The sequence below is a fragment of the Carassius carassius genome, chromosome 46 (genome assembly GCF_963082965.1).
Source record: "Carassius carassius chromosome 46, fCarCar2.1, whole genome shotgun sequence".
NCBI classification, from domain to species: Eukaryota; Metazoa; Chordata; class Actinopteri; order Cypriniformes; family Cyprinidae; genus Carassius; species Carassius carassius.
In genome coordinates, this window is record NC_081800.1 from 2005870 (window position 1) to 2030562 (window position 24693).

The following is a 24693-nucleotide window of genomic DNA, read 5'->3' on the forward strand; positions in this document are numbered from 1 at the left end:
CATTATTTAGGAAAATACCTTCCATTTTAATTACATAACAAATTTGATTAATGTAAATGTGACGAGTGGGGCGGGGCCAAGAGCCGTGGGAATGGAGCGAGGCCGGTGGAGTGATTGGGAAATGAGCGACACCTGCTCCACTCGGCGGTCTCAAGTCTCACGGAGGAAATCGGATGGATACAAAAGAGGAGCGACGAGTCCCACAGACGAGAGAGGTCCAGGCCTGGGTTTTATTTTGTTTTGTTTGTGCACGGCAGTCGTCTGCGAGGGGCTGTCGCGGTGTTTTGTGTTTATTTTGTTATTAAAGTTTTGATTTGAATGTCCGCCAGTTCCTGCCTCCTTCTTCTCGTGACTGTGAAGTTTGTAATACACTGTGAAGTGTAATGACACTGGTGCCGAAACCTTAGAGGAAGGAGGGACGCGCTGCCAAAGATCCCTCGCCGCTGGGGTGAATCCGCGGTGCCATCGAGCAGGGCGTAGCAGTCTGCCACCGCCAGGAAGAGTTCACACAGCTATTTGTTTTTTTTCTCCTCTCTCCCCTCTCTCGTCTCTGTCGCTCCTCATCCTTCCATCTGCTTTTCTCTCGCCTCGTCTGTCTGTCATACCCCCAGGTTCCCGCAGCCACCGTGAGCGGTCCCCCCGGAAGGAGAGGGGGGTAGAGCGCAGTCTCGGGAGTACCCTCTGCCTGCGATGGGCGATGGGGGTATGTGACGAGTGGGGTATAATTAAAATATACATAACAAATTTGATTAATGTAAATGTGACAAGTGGGGTGGGGCTGAGAGCCGTGGGAACGGAGCGAGGCCGGTGTAGTGATTGGGAAATGAGTGACACCTGCACCACTCAGCGGTCTTGAGTCCCACGGAGGAGATCGGGAAGGATACAAAAGAGGAGCGACGACAGTGGAGGACGAGAGAGGTCCAGGCCTGGGTTTTAGTTTGTGTTTGGTTTTTATTTGTGCACGTTAGTCGTCCACGAGGGGCTGTCGCACTGATTTGTGTTTATTTTGTTATTAAAGTTTTAATTTGAATGTCCGCCGGTTCCCGCAACCTTTTTCGCATGACTGTGAAGTTTGTAATCCAATACAGTAAACATTTTAAAGAAAAAAGCTTTTGGAGCAAAATCGCTGCCATCTTGCAGTACCACCACATGTAGCATCACAGGGTTGATTCACTCCGATGGCCAGTGCAGTAATATAAGCATTTCACATGCTTGTTTTGAAATGGAAGAAGGTGACCTTGAAAGCACTGTTAAGACCATAGTAAGTGCAATTCCCTATGCATTAGGGCATATATATGGCGATGGGGCCGAGCAGTAGGACCTATTAGGGGCTGAAGAAGTTGTGAACCTGCTGGTTTGTGGTAAAGTGCAGATCGGAAAAAAGAGCCATTTAGAGCTCCCAGCATGTTCCTTGGGAGGTTCGACTAGGTGTGGAGTGCTAGAGAATTGAGGGGTCCCTGGGAAGTTGGTTCTTCAGAGGGGTAGCCATCCCTGTGATCTTCAGATCACCTGAGATACTGCCTGAAGTAGTCCTCCAATGACTTCTACCAGGAAGAGAACTAGATCAAGGCAGATTTAGCTCAAATATTATTTTAGGGAAAAAAAGCTCTTTTAACGTGCTGAAGCACACAGGGGAGATGGCCATCTGTAACACAAACAGGGGGTAGTGCAGCCTGATGTGTGCCACCCACTCTACACTGGAAACCACCACCACTGAAGTGCTGTTCCACCAACAGAAAGAAGCTCGCTTAGAGTGTGTTGAACTCCTAAAATACACTTGAAGTAGATTTGTCTGTCTGACGAGATCCCCCGATGTATCATATACATTTGTAATTTGGTTTATTTCAAGTTTTTGAATAACCAGTAGATCTGTGTTGCTCAAGCCAGGGAGTGTTTCAGATGGTTCAGTTCAATTTGATGAACCTAGTTCATCGAGTTTACTAAAAAGATCCAGTTTAAAATAACAATTTCTTTGTGAACATCATTTTATTTGCCCGAGGCTCTGGATTACAGATAATAATAGTGAAAATAATTAAGAGCCACAGGTTTCAATTTTGTATTGGTTTCAGGTAAAAATATCTTTACTATTGCACTGAAGAAAAAACCTACACCTACACCAACATCTCGGATGCAAGCTTTAATTTTGGGTGAACTGCTAGATTAAGTGTTTTGCTTTAGAACTGGGAATTGATTTTATATCAAGAAGCTGCACTGTAGATATCAGGACTTTGGATGGTGATATCAAAAGTCCACTGGTCATTGGTTAAGTGTTTAGTTTGATGTCAGTTTTATAAAAACAAATAGCTTTTGTTAACAGATTGCATGTTATATTAAGTGAAATATTTTGTTCTGAGTTTGACATATTTTCATATGTCCACAAACATGGCTTTCTTAATAATTCATATGCTTTAAATAAGAATGCAAATATTTGGAAAACATTTTTTATTTTTATGCCACATCATATTGATAGAATGTGTGATGAAAGTTTGCAACATGCTGCTTTATAAACATTTCACAATTTGAGGGTTGATGTTGTCTCTTTCAACACTGTCTCTTTCTTTGTTCTCTTATAACTGCACTGTGATGGGAATTACAGTCATGTATGTTTCATTATAACTGATTGATCCATCAGCCTCATCAGCCCAAAGCTGTGTTACACTGGGAGTCTGACGCAATTATTTTGCAACTCATTTTCAACAGAAGCTCTTTTTGGACAGAGGATAAAGCTTTCAAAGTCACAATGTGTTTCCACAGTACTATGAACTCTTACTTACTCGAGGAAAATGTGATTCCACATGATGGGGTTTTTTTTTTTTTGCTTTATTCTGTTATTGCTCAATCTTTTGTACGTTATGTGGAACTGGACTCTTCATTAACACACTTGAGTGCTGATGACTGTGCATGAGTTGGGGTTTCTGAGCTTAGATGGGTGGTAGCCATAAGAGCTATATAAGATGTCCACTATGATTTAGAGATATCTAGAGAGCAAGCCGTGTCTGCTTCAGAGCCTGAGTATATAGTTTAGTCTTGCACTGTGAGAGTGAGAGCATGTCTGCTGCTGTGACTCTAGCGCTGCTGTTCTTCTTGTCTGTGGCACTGAACGAACAGGTGACCGAGGGATGCACATGTTTACCGAGACACCCTCAACAGCATTTCTGCGCATCTGATATAGGTACGTCAATCACATGCAGCTAATCAAACACGAACAGGTGCTGTGTTCAAATCTGTATATTGTATGCTGCTTTAGGATGTAACAAGATCTTACATTTCAGTTCATTTACATTAGTTCAGTGACTTAAGTTACTGAACTACACATTAGGTTTATGGAAAGTAAAATGATGGAACCTTAATTTTTTCTAAATGATAGTATATGACAATATATGACATTATTTAATGAAAACTGTTCTTTTTGAATTTTATTTTTTCAGTAACAAGAGATCTTTTCTTGTGTAGTGTCAAATTATTTAAAGGGACAGTACAAAAAAATAAAAAAATAAAAATAATAATCTGTCATCATTTATTCACCCATGTCATTTCATACCTGTATGACTTTTTCCATGTGCAACACAAAGGAAGATATTTTGACAAATGTCTCAGTGTTTTTCAATGGGCTACAGTGTTGTTTGGTTCACAACATTATTTCAAGTATAATTTTTTTTAACCAATTAGTGATTCGAGCTAAGGTCATTGGAAAGGTGAACAGCAATCTCCCTGAATTAGATGCATACAAAATCCAAACTATTGAGGTGAGAAAATGTAGGCTACTTGACACATTATTTTCCAATACAATCTTTTTCAACAAGAAATATGTTTATCTGTGTGTGTGTGTGTGTGTGTGTGTATTATTATTAATTTATATTATTATTTTGATTCAGAAATTTAAGCCATTAGACAAGAAGAGAATTCAGGTCATCTACACAAGGTCACAACAAACTTTTTGTAGCATCAGTCTGCAAAACGACGAGTATCTGCTGGCAGGTAAAATCATTTACTATCTCTGAGTTTGAGACGAAACTGAACACCCTGATTCCTGATGATGGTTGTTAACATCAGTCGAGGCTGAAATATCCTACACATATTATGCCCAGATTTTTTGCCCAATTTACAGTCTAAATTAAACAGTATGTGATTTGACAGATTTCACATATTTTTTAAACCTTAGCTGTTTAGTGTATGACATCCATTTTTTCCCTCTGTAACATTAACAAAGTCAACATACATGTATATAATTTGTTCAGATTTTATCTGTATTCCAGTCAGATCAATTAAGCTTCAATATTAATTGACCAAAGACTAACCCTAAATCCTCAAAGAAAAGTCTAATATTATCCAGGACATCAAACCTAAAAACAATAATGAATCTCAACAGAACATGAGGGTTCAATTAGTGAGGATATCTCTAGGTACAAAAAAATTACTCTAACTGTATAACTAAAGTTTTAATTCACCCAATAAATGAAAATTAGGCTGTGTTTTACTCACCCTCGAGGCATCCTATGTGTATACAACTTTCTTTTTTCAGATGAATTCAATCAGAGTTATTTTTAACAATTGTCCTGGCACTTCTAAGCTCTGATGTCCTGGAACGGCTTCCACGTATGACAGATACCGGAAGTGAGAGAAAAGTGTTTATTAAGTTTGAAGTCTGGATTTTCCCATGGATTTGCTACAGGAGGGCTTTATTTACCCCCGGAGCCATGAGAGGCACATTTTATTATGGATGCATGCGCTTTATTTAATGTCTCTTGGGCTGTTCAGTAGAAACACCTGCAACTGCAATGATAGAGCTTGGAAAGAGCCAGGACAGTTTTAAAAATAACTCAGATTGGATTCATCTGAAAGAAGCAAGTCATATACACATAGGATGCCTCAAGGGTGAGTAAAACAAAGGCGAATTTTCCTTTTTGGGTGAACGAACCCTTTAATTGAGAAGGAAAAATATAATGTTTTTTTTCCATCTAAGGAAGTGTCCAGGGCGGCAGCCTCGTTCTTAATTTATGTGACCTTGTGAAGCCTTGGAACAAACTCTCCCAAGCTCAAAAGTTGTACCTCAGCATGTATCAGAGCGGCTGTGTTTGTGAGGTAATAATCCAAATCATACTTTTACAATAATTCACCATAGTTCAGTGCTGTTGAAATCCAGTAGCTGTAATTTTTGCCCAAAAAAATTTACTGCCATTTTGAATGTTGTCAAACACGTACTAATGGTTGTGGCATTTGCATACTTGGCTGTCATTTCTACTTGCAGCCCTTTGTATTAGCTTCTGACTGTTATCATGCATTTATTGTATTTTTCCAAGTGTTAAAACAGTTGTTGTTGTGTTATAAGTATAGATATCAATTCAGTCATCTCTCAAACTGTGATCTCTACAGATCTCGCCCTGTACTGGAGCATCCTGTTTGATCAAGATGGCTCAGAAAAAATGTCTGATAAAAGCCAAAGATTTATTCAGTTTTGATGATGAAGAGGCTCTTCAGTCTATTTGCCTGCCAGACAGTGCTGGTTTCTGTAAATGGCGAAAAAGTATTAAGTAACTACAAATGCTCCTAAAAATGATGCCCTGAAAAACAAGTGCATCAGCCATTTGCAGTATGCATTTTTGCCCTATTGTTCTCCAGAATGCTTAGCATTTTGAAATAAATTTAAACAATTTAATGAAGCTTTGCAATGCAGTCAGCAAATACATACAAAACACTGTTTTCATGGAGATATGCAATCAACCATTAAACTGTTTTGCATGTAAAAGTGTCTTTGTGTAGCCTATTTAATGGGAAATGTAAGCATTTTTACATAAATATGGATGTTCTTAGTGGAAAAAGCATTCATCTAGCGGCGACGATCATCGTGTCAGGACCACTGCCCACATATCGACGAGGACACGAAACAGTCAGTAGACTTGTTGCTTTAAATGAATGGTTGTTGTCATGGTGTAAAGAACAGAAACTGATATTTGTTAATAACTGGAATCTTTTCTGGGAGCGTCCTGGGGGTAAAAATATAAATTTAATGTAGGATCTAGAAAAAATCTTATCGTGATTAAACCAGAAAAATGTAAAGTAAATGAACAAAAACAATTTTTAAAGTTTGGGCTCATAAATATTAGCACCCAAAGCAGTTATTGTAAATGATCATTTGAAATGATCAAGGATAATAGTTTTGATGTACTCTGCTTGACTAAATCCTGCCTAAAACCAAATGATTATATTGGTCTAAATGAGTCCACTCCACCAAACTACTGTTATAAGCATGAGCCCCGTCAGACTGGTCAACAATATATAGTGATATTCTCAATGTTACCCAGAAAACAGGATACAGGTTTAACTCTTTTGAAATACTTCTGCTAAATGTTACACTGTCAGACATGCAAAAGAAGTCTAATGTATCTCTTGCTCTGGCTACTGTGTATAGACCACCAGGGCCGTATACAGAATTCCTAAAAGAATTTGCAGATTTCCTCTCAGACCTTCTAGTTACAGTTGATAAGGAGCTAATCATGGGAGATTTTAATATTCGCGTTGATAATACAAATGATGCATTAGGACATGCGTTTACTGACCTAATAAACTCTTTTGGAGTCAAGCAAAATGTCACCGGGCCCACTCATCGTTTTAATCATACACTAGATCTAATTATATCGCATGGAATCGATCTTACTGCTATAGATATTGTACCCCAAAGTGATGATATTACAGACCATTTCCTTGTATTGTGCATGCTGCGTATAACTGATATTAACTATATGTCTCAGCGTTACCGTCTGGGCAGAACTATTGTTCCAGCCACCAAAGACAGATTCGCAAATAACCTGCCTGATCTATCTCAACTGCTATTTGTACCCAAAAATACACATGAATTAGACGAAATTACTGACAACATGGGCACTATTTTCTCTAATACATTAGAAGCTGTTGCCCCCATCAAATTGAAAAAGGTTAGAGAAAAACGTACTGTGCCATGGTACAACAGTAATACTCACTCTCTCAAGAAAGTAACTCATAGTCTTGAACGCAAATGGAGAAAAACTAACTTGGAAGTTTTTAGAATTGCATGGAAAAACAGTATGTCCAGGTATAGACAGGCTCTAAAAACTTCCAGGGCAGAGCATATCCACAAACTCATTGAAAATAACCAAAAGAAATCCAAGGTTTTTATTTAGCACAGTGGCTAAATTAACAAATTACCAGACGCCACCTGATTCAAATATTCCACCAACGTTTAATAGTAATGACTTTATGAATTTCTTCACTGATAAAATAGATAACAGAGAATCTACAGCATCTAACACTTCAGTTTCAGCCATCGCACCCAAAGATAAACTGCAGTGCTTTACAACTATAGGACAGGAAGAGCTAAATAAACTTATCACTGTATCTAAACCAACAACATGTTTATTAGATCCTGTACCCACTAAATTACTAAAAGAGTTGTTATCTGTAGCAGAAGAACCACTTCTCAATATCATTAACTCGTTGTTATCTTTAGGTCACGTCCCAAAACCATTCAAGATTGCGGTTATTAAGCCTCTTATTAAGAAACCAAAACTAGATCCTAGTTATTAAGCCTCTTATTAAGAAACCAAAACTAGATCCTAGTGAATGGGCAAATTATAGGCCTATTTCAAATCTTCAATTTATGTTTAAAATTTAAGAAAAAGTTGTGTTTGCTCAATTGAGCTCCTTCCTGCAAAAAAAAGAAAAGAAAAAAAGATCTGTATGAAGAATTTCAGTCAGATTATAACAACTCCAACTCTTTACTAAAGTGTTGAATCATTATCACGAGGGGTTTGAATATTGTTGCCTTTTACTCATTTGTCCAAACTGTACAACACAGAAACAGCATGAATACAAACCCGGATATGAGACAAAATAGACACTATTTAGACACATGCAAAGATACCCCAATCTGTTGACTCTGTTTTTAAACCTAAATGAAACCTAAATAAATCCCCCTCAAACAAAAAGATTTTGAAGAAAAAAAAAACTAAACATCAACATGACTAAAGTGAGCATAATGCAGGGCTTTACTGTGGCAGTGTCACAAGGTTTCACCCGCACGATAGCACTGAAACTGCTCTTGTTAAAATTACAAATGAACTGCTCCTTGCGTCAGATCAAGGCTGCATCTCATTGCTAGTTTTACTTGATCTTAGTGCTGCGTTCGACACCATATAGATCATGACATACTCATAGATAGAATACAAAACTATACAGATAATCAAGGGCAGGCTCGAAGATGGTTTAGATCCTACCTGTCCGAACACTACCATTTTGTTTATTTAAATGGGACGTCATCTCATTTATCACCAGTAAAATATGGAGTGGCACAAGGATCCGTCCTAGTTCCCTTTTTATTTTCAATATGCATGTTGCCCCTTGGTAATATTATTAGAAAATACGGGATTAGTTTCCACTGTTATGCTGATGATACTCAGCTATACTGTATATATCAACGAGATCAGATGAAACTTCTAAATTATCTAAGCTAACAGAGTGTGTTAAAAATGTAAAAGATTGGATCACCAATAATTTTCTCGTATTAAATTTGGATAAGACAGAGATATTAATTATTGGACCAAAAAACAGTACACACAATCTAGTAGACTACAGTTTGCAACTAGACGGATGTACTGTGACTTCTCTACAGTCAAAAATCTGGGTGTTATATTAGGCAGCTACTTGTCATTTGAAAATCATATTTCATATGTGACAAAAACTGCATTCTTCCATCTTAGAAACATTGCCAAGCTACGAAACATGTTATCTCTTTCTGATGCAGAAAAGCTAGTTCATGCATTCATGACCTCTAGACTGGACTATTGTAATGCACTTCTAGGTGGTTGTCCTGCTTCGTCAATAAACAAGCTACAGGTAGTCCAAAATGCAGCGGCTAGAGTCCTTACCAGGTCAAGAAAATATGATCATATTACCCCTATTTTACAGTCTCTGCACTGGCTACCTATTAAGTTCCGTATCAGTTACAAATTATCATTACTTACCTATAAGGTCACAAAACTCTGGACTTTTGGTAGTTCCTAGGATAGCAAAGTCCACTAAACGAGGTAGAGCTTTTTTACATTTGGCTCCCAAACTCTGGAATAGCCTTCCTCAGAACACCTGTGAAGAGATGATGCTGACCCCTCAGAGGACCCCAGATGATGCTAACCCTATATCAACAAACAGAACTAACAAATATTGCTACAAGTGTGACTGCATCATAAAATAATTCCTGTTAATAATGTTCATCGTCTGGCTGACTATGTCTTGTATAAATTTTTTTGAAAAATCCTGTCACATGCGCACAAACTGACAGTCACCCCAGGTAAAAAAGTAGTATACTTTAGTGTATTTGAAATATGAATGAAGTACATGAATTATAAAACAAGTATGCTTCTACTTGTTGTACTTTATTTAAAGAGTATTTGATTTGTACTTTTTAAAAGTATACTTCAAAAAAGATGTAGTTAAGTTCAACTTAATAGTCCAAACAGTAAGTCTACTAAATTATAAGTAATCAAATTATTTTTTAAATGTACTTTTTGAAAGTGTACTTTGTTGTTAATGTATTTTAAATTGTATTGAAGATTTTTTTTTAAGTATATTAAATTTGACATACTTAGAGTGGCTATTCAGTGTACTTATGGGAAGTATATTTTTTGGAAATTAATTGTTAGTATACTTTTTTAAAGTGTACTATGTTCTCACTTCATTGGAAGTGTGACTTCTGTACACTTTATACAGTACACACTAAAATAAGTGTATTTCTAGTGGCATATCAGAGTACTCTCATAAAATATGTTAAAATACAAAAATGTATAGTGGTAATTTAGTGTACTTTTAGTAAGTACGTTTATTTGTAATACAAAGTATAATTTATTAAAGTGTACAATGATTTCCCTTCATCTGTAGTGTAATCTTAGTACACTGTAAACAAAGTGCACTAAAATATAAGTGTACATTTATTAGCATATCACTGTACTGTCATAAAATATGCTAAAATTCAAACACTTTTAGTGGAAATTTAGATATTTATTAATTTACTGTAGGCAACTAATGGAAAGTGTATTGACATTGTTAGGCTGATTTCTTAAAGGGTCATATGCTACAATGCTGCAGTGAGTAAGACAAGCTCATTTTGTTTACTGTTACATCTTGTATTAATGCACAAACACTTGATTGACAGAAGGGTCACTTTATGTAACAGGTAAAGAACCGTAATTCTTAGTACAGATATTGTATTTACAAGTCAATTCAATAGGTCTCAGGAATTCTGGGACTTCTTGGCAGTATTCAATTTTCTTGATGCCATTAGTCTCGTTCAATGTTGTTTGGCAGAGGAATAACATATACCTTCTCCCTGGATTCAACCATGACACATTTGCGTGTCAATGACTCTGGATGGATGGCATACACTATATTGCACTCAGACACTTCATACACAAAGCTTGATGCAATATTAAGTGTTGTGTCTCTGCACAGCTTCCTTCCAGACTTAACAAGCTCCTTGACCAAAACACAGTGTGTTGCACCAGAAACGACCAAATTCACAATTCTGACTAATGTGCCATTCTGCAACTCAACAACAGAGTTGATTCTTTTCTGTAGGCGGTTGTTTGTGTCAGAGTGATACAGTATTCCATTCACAATGAAACGGTTGTAGCAGGAGGCTTGTTTCACTCTAACACCTAGTAGGTCATCTATTGCAAGCATGTGTAAAACCGAGACATCTTTCTGTACTGATTTACCAAAAACTCTGACATGGGCACTGATCTGAACTGATTTGTCAGTTAAACACTTTCTCCCCTGTAGTTCATAGAAAAGATCTTTGACATACTCATTGGCATTATGCATAACTGTTGCTCCTTTCTTTGTGAGACTCCTTTCCCTAAGGTACCTTTTCATTATTTGGACAGGGACATGAGTTGTGCCATTGAAATATGTCAACAGGGTACCGTTAAAAGATTCAAAGGAAAATGTGGATGTGGCCCACAATGGTCCCCAGTTCCTCACACTCGCAGCCAAGTGTGTCATGAGGTGCACATTAAATGACACATTTGCTGTGCCATATAACCCCTGAAACTCCCTGACAAATTTTTTCAATGCCTGCTCGGCTATCACCACCTCGGCCTCTCTGATCCTTTCTTGCAGTAGATGATATACTGCAAAAACCAAAAGGAAAAGATGATTCCAGTATTTTCTGGGGAGGATGCCATTTAAAACAGGCAAAGCATAAAACAAAAGAAACGACCTCCACTCAGACGCCTTCCAGAACTTTCTTTCTTGCATAGATCGTGGTACTCTTGTGATCTCAGTTGGTGGTGAAATTTTTTTAAGCACTTCGTCGATCTGCTCAGTTTGGGTGCCTATGTACCAACCATGCTGATGGTTTGTGGAATCTAACCACAGAGAAGTCAGCTGTCTAGTAACTCCAAGGCATACACTATGCTGATATTCTGGAACAAAGCCTTGCACCATTTGAAATTTGTCTAGTTTCATTAGTTGACTTGGGCCTTTCACTCCCATTATGGGCTGCTGAGGTGTTGCATTCATGGCATTGTCAAAATGCTCAACTTCTGTACGAAGACGGGGTTCAGGAATAACATATGGATAGGAGCCTCCACCTCTGTGGTAACAGAAGTCACAGCCATAAATGCCATTAAACTGTTTCTTATTTTGGAGAAGTGGCCTTGCAACTGAATCTGCACTACATACAAGTGCATGCACCTTTGAAGTGCAACCATCTCCCCAGGTGATCCCATTACTTTGAAGTTCCTGTAGCTCTTTTACAAATGGAATTAGGAGAGTCTGTATATTAGGCTTGCTCTCTCCAAACCAAAGACAAGGAACACATATGTTGTTCTTCCTCTCTGTAGGGTGTAGCTCTATGATTTGGCACTGAATAGGCCATATTTGGCATCTAGAGCTTTTAAAAACAGGGATCCCATCACTGTTCCAGATCAGACTGATGTCATCATCACCTATTTCACCACTATCTTTAAGCCTCCTATACTCCCCTCCACATTGCACATCACAAATAAAACCTGGAGTTGATGTATGTCTTTGGATTTTGATGTTGGGATTTTCCAGAATCTCTTTAATTTGCAAAGACAAACTGATAACCAAAAAATATGAACCCTTTTCTAGACTAGCTTCCACATCAAATTCTGTCTCACACAGAACACACTGTGTCAAACCACATTCTTTTGTTCCAATATAATTTGAACACTGATGGCAGTAGAAATGGGGCACATACTCGCCATATTGGCCATAGGATTTATGGAAGAGATATGAGGTTGCTGGTATCAGTGCAGGGAAAAGTTCATGAAAAATTCTTAAAAGATGATCCAGAGCAATCCCGGTCAGGTTATGCCTCAGGACGTAAGCCATTAGAAGGAGCAAACTTTGACCTTTGGTAATTGGTGCTCCAGGGTACAAAAGGTCATCTCCACAATTTCCATCCTACAAAATGACACATTGAGATTGAAAAAAACATTCAGTACAATGAACAAAACATTCTCTAGTATTCAGGTTTATCATATATTGTCAAGTTTCTAATTATTTAAAAATGCCCTATATGAATGACACAGAACACATTAACTTTGCTCTACTACCTGAGCAAAATCTAACACTAGTAAAAGATTATAATTATTTGTGATATGTTATTTTCTAAATATGATTACACATGAAATGTATGTATTATTCTGGGAACCCTTGGGATCGAGCACTTTTACATATGGGTTCATTTAACCATTTTTAGTTTAGTATTAGTCTCTGATGGGTTTTGATAAATTGTTTTTATTGTGGCCTGCTGAGCAAAATGGAAGTGCCTGACATGAAAATAAAGTCTTTGTAATTCTATTCTATTCTATGGCAGAAGAATGAAATTTGTTGTTCAGATTGTGTGCATCGAGTCATCATAGCAAATCACTCCTGTAAAAGATAAACTAAACGCACAAAGATGAACGATAGCCTATAATTAATTGTAATCTTACCTGTGACGGATTTGGGTTGGGTCTCTCAGCCTCTGGTTCTTGCATGGTCTGATGCTCTCCTATATCAACCACATCGTCCTCAGCAGCTGATCCATTCTGAAGTTTGCACAAAGTATGTGGCAAGTTAGTCACTGAATCTGGTGTTTTTTTTGGTATTGAGTGGGATCTTAAAACACTAAAAGTAAAGCAACTTGCTCCAACCGCTCCACTCTGAAATGAGAAAAATGTGTGAGCTAGTTTGTTACGTTGTGGGAGTCAGTTCCTCAAAATACAAAATACCAATAAACTAGCATGGTGAACAAATGTGTAATACCTGTGTCCTGGCCTGCATGTTTTTTTTTTATTCTGCACACTATTGCCACTAACCTATATGTTACTTCTACTAGATATTTTGTTGTACTACACTCTGCCCCATATTGTATTGCACACACAAACACATATAGACAGAAACCCACTTTTCTTGGCCATCCTGAGCAATTTGGTGTATGATTTATGTGAATATCATACATTGTTCCATCAAATTGAAATTCAAAGTTTAAGTAAGCAGATCTGGTAGATTTAAAGTTTATACTTAAAGATTTCAAGTTAAAAACAATTAAAATCTGAATACACTATTTCCTACAATTAACTTTAAACCTTCTTATAATCTCAATGTGAACACTTTCATTAGTATTAACTTTATTTTAACAAGCTTGTTTGCTAACATACTATTTTGTTATCATGCTAACAATAATATGTTATACAGCACCTGCTGTATGAGTGCAACAATATAAAGATTTTATTTGCTCTCAAATCAAGCCGCATGCACCACGTCACCATGATAGTTACTGTCCTAAAACCAACATGAACAGAAATTCTTCTAAATTAGCACAAAACATTAATCAATACTCAATATCCCACTTAACAATAATTTTGCACAAAAAAAACAATATATTTAACTTAATTTTAGCATTTACTCTTCTATTCAAGTGCTGGGAAACAGACATCACAGCCGTTTCAGTTAAACTTAAGTTTGTTTAAATTAAAATAAATCATTTAATAAAACTCAAAACAACGAAACAGATCAGTTTACTTAAAATATATCAGTTATGTGAACTTGAAAGAAAAAGAAAGTGCTAAATACTCATAAAAGTTAATTTGACTGAACTAATTAGTTTAATTTAAGTTTGTCCTACTCAAACCAATTGATTATTTTGAGCGTTAGGGTTTACAGTAAGTTTCCAAACAGACATCAGGTACAGACATGAGTAGTTACAGGGTAGAACATTACATTCGCCTATAGACTGGCACACAGGCCTACTAATGTCTAGGAAACCATCCAAATGTAAGTAATTCAACAATTGTTGGTCACATTGTTACAAAGTAAAAAAGTAAAGAATAGACAGTTAGGCTATAAGGAATGAATTATGCATTGTCAGTGTCCTGACCTTACTGTCAGCTCTCTTTCTTTTTCCTGCTGTTGGCTGCAGTGGTGCATCATGGTGAACTGGAGGCTGTAAGCAAAACAACTGTCACCATCCATGTCACTGCACAAAATAAAATCTTTACATCATCATATATGCTAGCATACTTCTCTGTCATGACATCCTAAAATTCTGTCAGGGACTTCAACACCAGTGCTGCAAAGGTACTGCTTGTACTGTTTATGTCTTCTGCCTTTTCCCTGAAACAAAAGACAATTTCAAGACAGTATATCATTATCCTATTATTTCCATTATTATTTATTATTAATATTATTAGAAGTACTGCTATATTAGGGCTTTCTTAATATTATTTTATTTATTATTATAATTGTTATTAGTATTATTGTAGAAGTAGTAGGCCGACTACTACCATAATTATAAGAAGAAGAAGAACAAGAAAACATATAAAAAAAATTAAAATAATTATACAAACTATAATTACCTTCCTGTGTCTGTATTCTGTTGTCCTTGGTATTTTCTTATTAGTGACCAATAAGTAGGACTTGTAGTTTGATTGTACAGGTGGCATATTTGAATAACTATTGTTGTGCACTGCAACAGATCAAGATTCAAAAATCAAGACTAAGCAATAGATGGCTACGAATGGACCCAGGAATTGGACCTACCCCCCCCCCCCCCCGACGGTTCCCACATCCAATCAGTGTGCGCAGTATCATCGACATCCAATCACTATGTAGAAGTTTCAGCGGCAATTAGCTACAGTAGCCATTTAGTAACGGTTAATGTTTGAAATTCATCACTGAAACTCAGGCGGTAACAGGGTAAAGTTAGCACCATGTATGGGCTGTTTTATTTCGTAGACGGGGTCCGTTATTGCAGAGAGTACATCTATTATACAGGATGCATATATAAATGCTGGTGTTACAGTGACCTGCAAGGAAGACATCCAGTCCCAGGAAGGCTGGATAGAGGTGATTTTGCCAGCTAAACGCAGGCAAGATCCGAAGCCGGTTGCAGCCAAACTGCTGTTCATGGCGGGTAAGTTCTAAAACATTGGAAATATTCGGAATACTCTTTGTAACATTAACTAACCGAGTACTGCCATGTAATTAAACGTTACTGAAGATGAAGTGCTTGAAACATGGCGCTTTTCCATCCTCCATCCTCGACTCTTACGAAAAAAAGTACCTGGTAACATTAACGTTACCTGCTAACAGGTACTTTTTTATTACCACCTCAGCTAACGTTAGTTTCCAAGCGAGCTGAGACAATACCAAACTTTGTCGTGAAAGTGAAGGGTGGGGTGGGGGTGTCCTGAACAAAGTTCTTTTTTTTTTTTTGCTGCCTCCAGCATCATTTGAAACAAAACGTGTCTTCTGACTGTGGCAACAACAACACACCTTCTACGTTCTGTGTGTGTGTCGCGTTAGGTCACGGCAGTTGGCGCCGCTTTTTTACAGTTCCGCGGAGGCTCCAGGCAGAGCTTTCGCCGTAGCCTACGTACACACACACATGACGGCTCCACGCACAGACCAGCGCACAAGTATAAACATCAGGCCACTTACATAGGCTAATGTTTATAACGTTACTTGTGTGCTGGTGTGTCCGTTGAGCCGGCATATAAGACGAACAGCCATGCTTTTGAGGAGATACTAAAATCTGCAATGGAAAACGGAGGCAGTGTGTCGAGGCGAGTCGAGCAGGTACAATGTAATGGAAAAACGCCATAATTAATAAGTCCTCCTATAGAGAACGCTCCAAGCCTAGCGTTTACAGACCCATAGCTTATCTTTGAAGTGTTTGGCTTAGGTTCTAGTGAAGGTTAAACGTTAGCTAGTAACGTTAGTATAATGGAATTCGTCGTCGCTATGCAGCATGACCATTTAATGAAAATTCTTATAATTAGTTAAGACAAAGTTACTAAAGTCATTCGGTTGTTGGGAACAGCATATTTATAAGGTGCAACAGGCTAAAATATAGAACAAATACAGTTGTGTCAAGGAGACATTTTCAATGTACAGAGGGATGGACTCCCGCCATAAGGTGGTTATGGACATTAGTGCCCAATACTGATGAAAGTAATAAAGTACAAATAAATTAAATGACAGTGACATTGCTGTCTTGAAATTATATTTTTTTATTATTAAAAGGTCACATTGAATTTGTATTTTATGTGTCTTCTTCACAGAAAACTACAAAGAAGTAGTCCAGAAGCGTGTCGCTTTCCTCAAACGGGGGGATATATGGTCTTCCAGTCAGTCTGGCCAGGAGAAGAGGGTGGTGAAGCTAGGAATGACTGTAAGTTTGATTTATGACTTAACAGTTATGGAACGATTAGTCGACAATATCGACAAAAAAAAATTGTTGACAAATATTTCTGTTGTCGAGTACACGTTTTATTTATCTTGACCTAATTTAGAGCCTGCACTAATGCGGTTTGAGCAGTGTGGCGCTGTAGCGCAAGACTGTAATTCAGCTCTCCTCGATGCAATTCAAGAGAAGAAGAGAAATAGCACTCAGCGCTGCTTCAGAGAAACGCACCCGGGCCGAACAGAATGGCGTTTGGATATGAAAATATATGACACGCGCTTTCCTCTCAATAACGAAATAACAACAAAAACAAAAATCACAGCAGTATGAAAGTAGCAGTTAAAAATGCATCTTATTACACTGATGTGGATGTTTGCACGAGCTCAGCAAACCATTCACATCACGTCTATAGTTTTTTTATTTAAATGAAGCAGCTTTACGGTATTAAACATTATTATTAAATATTTGATTAAAGTGATAGTTTGGTTTGCAGAGATCAAAGCTTAATCTAGCTCAGGACTGTTTTGATTATCATAACCCATGATAAAAGTAAGGTATTTTAAGAGAGATTACTCTACCAGTCATAAGTTTTTGAATGTAACTTTAAGATTTTTTTTTTAAAGAAGTCTCTTCTGCTCACCAAGCCTGCATTTAGCAGTAATATTGTGCAATATTTTTACGATTTAAAATAACTACTTTCTATTTGAATATATTTTAAAATGTATTCCTGTGATCAAAGCTGAATTTTCTCTATTCTTCAGTGTTACACAATCCTTCTGAAATCATTCTAATATGCTGATTTGCTGCTCAAGAAACATTTATTATTATTATCAAGTCTATTTTGAATAATACATGTTCGTTTGCTGTTCTTATTCCTCGACGGTGTGTGACATTACTTAAAGTGGTGGTGTGGACATTTTCAAAATCATTCTCTTAAACAAGATGTATGTTGTCAGTCTGGTTCACAGACGGCCAAGATAGGCGAACAGCTCAAGAGGGACCTCAAACAGCAACCTACAAGACAACTCAGTTCTACTCCTGCTAGATATGAGTCTGATTCTGATGACACATGTTGTGATATTTTTGATCCTCCCAAAAAACGAAAAATGGTAAGTTTAAAAATGTAACTGACTTCATCAAATGTGCAGTGTTCCCCAGAAAATGTTACAGAGTTTACAGTGATGGATTATAGCCTATTTGTGCTGAAATGCATGTACAATCACATTTTGCACTTTAATTGAATTATGTACCAGTACCAAAGTCCAAACCCAACCTACAAACCTTAGTGAGCTTGTGATGTAGCAGAACTGCATTTTTGTGAAAATGAGTTACTATTCAAGAGTGTATGAACTGTTAATTTCTACACACACTCACACCACTAAAATTGTGCTTTAGCATGTGTATGATAAGGAGTGTATAGCTGCCATTGTTGTTTAAGGTAATTAGGTTGATGTTTTCTGCATAGGTGATTAACACCAGTGAGGAGGAGGAGGACGCCATCCCTCAGGCGGAGTCTCAGCGGCCAGGGACAGTGCCTGCAGTTTTTGTTGAACTGGATGAGGACAGTTTGAAGGCTCTGAAAGGTGGGTGGGTGTATATGTATGCTAGTGATGCCAGGGTTATCTCTGCCACCATCTGAACCCTCCCATACACCTGCAGTCATTGTCATTGAGGTCCTGAAATCAACTTTATGTATTCAAGACATGCATCCCACTGTTAAAGTTAGTTCACCCAAATTGCAAAATTATGTCATTAATAACTTACCATCATGTTGTTCCAAACTCGTAAGACCTCCGTTCATCTTCTGAACACAGCTTAAGATATTTTAGATTTAGTCCGAGAGCTCTCAGTCCCTCCATTGAAGCTGTGTGTACGGTCTACTGTCCATGTCCAGAAAGGTAAGAAAAACATCATCAAAGTAGTCCATGTGACATCAGAGGGTCAGTTAGAATTTTTTGAAGCATCGCAAATACATTTTGGTCCAAAAATAGCAACAACTATGACTTTATTCATCATTGTCTTCTCTTCCGTGTCTGTTGTGAGAGAGTTCAAAACAAAGCAGTTTGTGATATCCGGTTCGTGAACGAGTCATTCGATGTAACCGGATCTTTTTGAACCAGTTCACCAAATTGTACTGAATCATTTTAAACAGTTTGCGTCTCCAATACGCATTAATCCACAAATGACTTAAGCAGTTAACTTTTTTTAATGTGACTGACACTCCCTCTGAGTTAAAACAAACCAATATCCCGGAGTAATTAATTTACTCAAACAGTACACTGACTGAACTTCTGTGAAGAGAGAACTGAAGATGAACACCGAGCCGAGCCAGATAACGAACAAAACATTGACTTCTATCGGAACGTTCGATTCAATAAACCGGTTGAAGAAAATGGTTCACCGGTTCTTTTGCGCTCAACACAATGGCGTCATTGGCGATGATTGCCCTTGATTCGAGCCTTCGGTTTACCCGCGCTCATAACACTAGCACAGAACCAGTTCAGAATCAATCATCAAAAGAATCATTTCGGTTCAGACGCTCTGTGTGTTGGTCTGCTTCACACTGAATCACACATGCACAGTATCATCAGCTCCTCGGTTCTTGAATCGGACACGTCTGACAGAAACGGTCCCTGACTCGAGAACCAATCAATCTTTCATTCATTATCTGGCTCGGCTCGGTGTTCATCTTCAGTTCTCTCTTCACAGCAGTTCAGTCAGTGTACTGTTTGAGTACATGAATGACTCCGGGATATTGGTTTGTTTTAACTCAGAGAGAGTGTCAGCCACATTAAAAAAGTTAACAGCTTAAGTCATTTGTGGATTAATGCTTACTGGAGATGCGAACAGTTTAAAACGATTCAGTTCGATTTGGTGAACTGGTTCAAAAAGATCCGGTTACATCGAATGATTCGTTAGTGAACCGGATATCACAAACTGCTTTGTTTTGAACTCTCTCTCACAACAGACACGGAAGAGAAGACAATGCTGAATAAAGTAGTTTTTGCTATTTTTGGACCAAAATGTATTTTCGATGCTTCAAAAAATTCTAACTGATCCTCTGATGTCACATGGACTACTTTGATGATGTTTTTCTTACCTTTCTGGACATGGACAGTATACTGTACACAGCTTCAATGGAGGGACTCTCGGACTAAATCTAAAATATCTTAAACTGTGTTCTGAAGATAAATGGAGGTCTCACGGGTTTGGAACAATATGAGGGTGAGTTATTAATGACATAATTTTGCTATTTGGGTGAACTAACCCTTTAATTTAAAGAACATGCAAGTTACGTGTTATGTCTTGGAATACAGACCTGACTTCCCAGATTACAAATTTGAAAATCAATTTAACTCTGCAATTTTTGCCGTCATTGACTACTGTTAATACTTCTTGTTTGAATTTCACTGATTAAGCAATATGGTAAAAGTGACAGTGGGTTGTTACTGATAAGGGCTGGGATAAAGGATTATTTTTTTTAACAATTAATTTAGCGATTATTTTTCGGTGAATCGATTAATCTAACAAGTCTTTTTTTGTTTTTTTCAGTCCGATTCTATTTCGGTTTGATGCGATTATCGATAATCTCCCCATTAATTGACTAATACCAATTTATAAAAAAGTCCAAAATAAAAGACTATACAAGTGCAAAGTAATGCATTCTTAGTCAGAGGTAGCATTCGATAAAACCTTGAAGCCTTAAACACATAGGCCTAGCTTACTAAAAAAAAGTGCATTTTGTAATTCTTCTTTCAGATGAAAATAACAACAAATTGATGTCTAACATTCAATAAAAAAAAAGGTCACCCAAAATACTTGTTTAGAGCAATTGAAAGAATACAGTAACCAATGTAAACTTGAGGGCTTTAAGCTAATACAGAGAGTGCTTTTCCAACAAAAAAATAAATAAAAATTAACAGCGACAGTGGGAGCCAGCAGCCTCTCATGGTGTCCTTCCTGAACCAACAGAATTTAACATTTGTTGAAAACACATAGGCCTAGTCCTAGCTTCCTGAAAAAGTGCATCTTTTAATTCTTCATTCACATAAAAATAACAACAACGTAAAGTAATACACTCTGCCACTCACCTTTTTCTTAAAAAAAAAAAAAACTAATGTAGGTAACTAGAATTTAATAAATGGAACATTATTGTAAAGTGTACCGATTTGTTATACACCGATTCAGATGTCTCATGAGATCAGTGTTGGACAGATCAGTTGTTTTAACCTTTCATTTATGTGAATCGGTTCAAATGAGTCATTAGTTCGTGAATCAGACATGTCATTATTGGATGTGTAGCCTACGGCAAGTGCTGTGTGATTATCCCGACAGTTTATTTTTTAGCACAACTCACACTCCACGGTAATTCAGCAAAAAAAATATCTCAGAATGCTCCACGTGAAACTTTGTTCATCCCAGCCCTGGTATGGATATAACTACAAGGCCTCTGGCAAATTGGCGCAGGTACCAATACTGTAACCACAAGACATATTGCGTTTATACATCTGTTCCCCTTCAATGGTGATTGAATATATAAAATTGTGTTTTCAATCATTTATGTAGATTTATTTATTTCATCCACTCCAAGAAATAGTTCTAATCTTCTATCTCTGTTGCCAAGCAACGCAACATTTCAGTCAAGAGAAGGGTCCAGTAAGACTGGCTATATGGTCTTATTCACATAAGAATTTGCAGCAGTTGCTTGCAGGGTTCCCACAGGTCATGGAATATTTGGAATATCATGGTTTTTCAGGAAAAGTTATATCAGGATAATTTTGGGGGGAAAATCATGGAATATCAGGGAATTTTCTTTAAGCAGTTTAAAATTGTCTTGCCAAAATACATTTATAGATTATCTGATTTAATACTATTATATTGTTTTAGATTTTAATCTCCGAAACTGTGATCTCTACCTGCATTGAAAAGCCCTGTCAAACCAGTACCAATACCTCTGAAGTCATGTGATAATGTGTGTGAAGAGAATGAATGTATAAACTTTATGAATGAAAAGAGTGCAAATCAAACACCACATTGCTGTTGATCTCTCAGAAATCAGAGCTTGGTAAGATCAATTAAAATAATACATCATACATGTTCTAGCCCACTATTTGTGTTTTTTTAAAAGGCAATGGTTTAAACCTTATAGGCTTATGCCAATCAAACAGCTGCATTGCCATCTCTGCGCGTCTCTCAAAAACCAGACCAGCTCTCTGTCAAGAGTAGGCATCACAATATGGTAAGGGGTCTATGTGGAAAATAATGTCCTTTTTAGCAACATTCAATGACTCCTTAAAACTATGTGTAAACTCTATGAATGAAATAACCGCAAATAATAAGCAATGTTGACCTTGCCTTTTTCCATGTGTTGTGGGAGGAGCAAACAACAGACACAGAGGAAATAAAGTGTCCAAAGGGGGAGAGTGTCCAAAACAAACTGGTGGGGGATCTGGTGTTCTCGTCATGCTGCAGGTTTCGTGTGGGTCAGGCAGTGTTCATGGAGGAAGGGTCCAGGTAAAGGGCGTATTCCGGCGGCTGAACGTGCTCCCCTCTGCGGGTCCGGGGTGTGAGGGGTGGCGGCTTCTTCTAGTGGCTTCATCCCTCTCACTGGCCACGGTGCTTGATGGGGATAGATGGCCTGACCTCCTGGCTTGATGGCCATGTAAATGGGTGCGGTTCTCGTCTGGACCGCGGGTCCGGCAACTCACGTCTCTGGTGGCGCCGGAGTCACTCAACGCACCATTTCTGGACCCACGAGGACACTAGTGTACATGCACAGGGAAAAGAGCGGTCTCTCGAGGAGAGGCGCGTTAGGCTTTTCAACAACGGCGGTGATGAGGCTCCATTTCCATCAGGTGTGCCCCATCACACGCCGCCAGCCCTGACTTGTCCAGCGCCCCTCCTCTCTCATACACCCACTCCTGTCGGGAGCCTGGTGAAGGGCAGCGATTTAGGACGGATGCCGATGATAATCAGGAAGGAGGCAGCTGACTCCTTAGGGAAGTCGTGGCCTAATGGTTAGAGAGTTGGACTCACAATCGAAGGGTTGTGAGTTTGAGTCTAGGGCCGGCAGAAATTGTGGGTGGGGGAAGTGCATGTACAGTGCTCTCTCCACCCTCAATACCACGAATAAGGTGCCCTTGAGGAAGGCATCGAACCCCCAACTGCTCCCCGGGCGCCGCAGCGTAAATGACTGCCCACTGCTCTGGGTGTGTGCACTTCGGATGGGTTAAATGCAGAGCACGAATTCTGAGTATGTGTCACCATACTTGGCTGAATGTCACGTCACTTTCACCTTTCACTTTCACCCCCCCCCCCCCAAGCGACACCCCCGTCATCAGGGCGCTGTCCAAACGGGAGTGCTACAATCCTCAATCAGGCTACAAATGGTCGGAGTGGGCGGGGTGGGGATTCCTCTCTGGACAGTTCTCCCTCTCACACCGTGCCGGAACAGGGACAGAGAAACCAGATTTAGTCGACAGGGTAAAATGACAATAAGAGAGAAGTCACTTACTCCTTTTGTGGCTGGGAGGATGTCTCCATCGTTCCTCCATCCCAGTTCGGGTTTTCACAAACTTTTGCGAGCGAGAGGGTGTGATGTCATAAGGTGTTTCCCGACTGCGCTGCGCCTTGCCCTCATTCTCCCCCAGTGTTGTGGGAGGAGCAAACGAGCAAACTCACATCTCTGGTGACGCTGGAGTCCCTCAACGCACCCTTCCAGGACCCATGAGGACACCAGTGTGCATACATGGGGAAGAGACTGGTCTACTGAGGAGAGGCGCGTTGGGCTTTTAAACAGCGGTGGTGATGAGGCTCCATTTCCATCAGGTGTGCCCCATCACACGCCGCCAGCCCTGACTTGTCCAGCGCCCCTACTCTCTCATACATCCACTCCTGTTGGGAGCCTGGTAAAGGGCAGAGTAGAACTGTTTCAGCAGCTCCTGTGGCAGGTTTAACTTCCTCAGCTGGCGAAGTACAACCTCTGCTGGGCCTTTTTCACAATGGAGTCAATGTGAATGTCCCACTTCAGGTCCTGAGAGATGGTGGTGCCCAGGAACCTGAATGACTCCACAGCACTCCACAGTGCTGTTCATGATGGTGAGTGGAGGGAGTGCAGGGGGGTTTCTCCTGAAGTCCATGATCATCTCCACTGTTTTGAGCGTGTTCAGCTCCAGGTTGTTGAGAGTGCACCAGACAGCCAGCTCTTTAACCTCCTGTCTGTAAGCAGACTCGTCACCGTCCTGAATGAAGCCGATGAGTGTGGTGTCATCTGCAAACTTCAGGAGCTTGACAGAGGGGTCCTTAGATGCGCAATCGTTAGTATACAGGGAGAAGAGCAGTGGGGAGAGAACACAGCCGTGGGGAGCTCCGGTGCTGATTGTACGGGTGCTGGATGTGTATTTTCCCAGCCTCACTAGCTGCTGCCTGTCTGTCAGGAAGCTGTTGATCCACTGACAGACGGAGGTGGGCACAGAGAGGTGAGTTAGTTTGGGCAGGAGGAGGTTTAGGATGATAGTGTTAAAGGCCGAGCTGAAGTCCACAAACAGGATCCTCACATAAGTCCCTGGTCTGTTTAGATGTTGCAGAACATAATGCTGTCCCATGATGATTGTGTCATCTACAGACCTGTTCGCTCTGCAGGCTAACAGCAGGGGGTCCAGCAAGGGTCCAGTGATGTCCTTCAGATAAGCCAAAACTATTCGTTTAAAAATCGCAGATGGTAGAGCCACAGGCCTGTAATCATTTAGTCCTGTAATTTTGGTTTTCTTTGGTATGGGGATGATGGTGGAGTGTTTGAAACATAAGGTGACTTTGCACAGCTCCAGTGATCTGTTGAAGATCTGTGTGAAGATGGGGGCCAGCTGGTCAGCACAGGATTTCAGACAGACTGGTGTAACACCGTCCTGGCCTGGTGCCTTTCCTCTCTTGTTCCTTCTGAAGACCTGACACACATTATTTTTACTGATTTG

The 24693-nt window shown here is 39.1% G+C and overlaps 1 protein-coding gene across 1 annotated transcript; it reads left to right on the forward strand.

Annotated features, from left to right (window-relative positions):
- Positions 1-2643: 2643 nt before the first annotated feature.
- On the forward strand, positions 2644-5746 carry LOC132129119 (metalloproteinase inhibitor 3-like). The gene is made up of 5 exons (XM_059540581.1): positions 2644-3172; positions 3670-3746; positions 3876-3978; positions 4964-5082; positions 5374-5746. Exons 1-5 carry the CDS (start codon positions 3049-3051, stop codon positions 5533-5535), a joined length of 585 nt encoding a protein of 194 aa, XP_059396564.1. The 5' UTR covers positions 2644-3048; the 3' UTR covers positions 5536-5746.
- The last annotated feature ends 18947 nt before the right edge of the window (positions 5747-24693 follow it).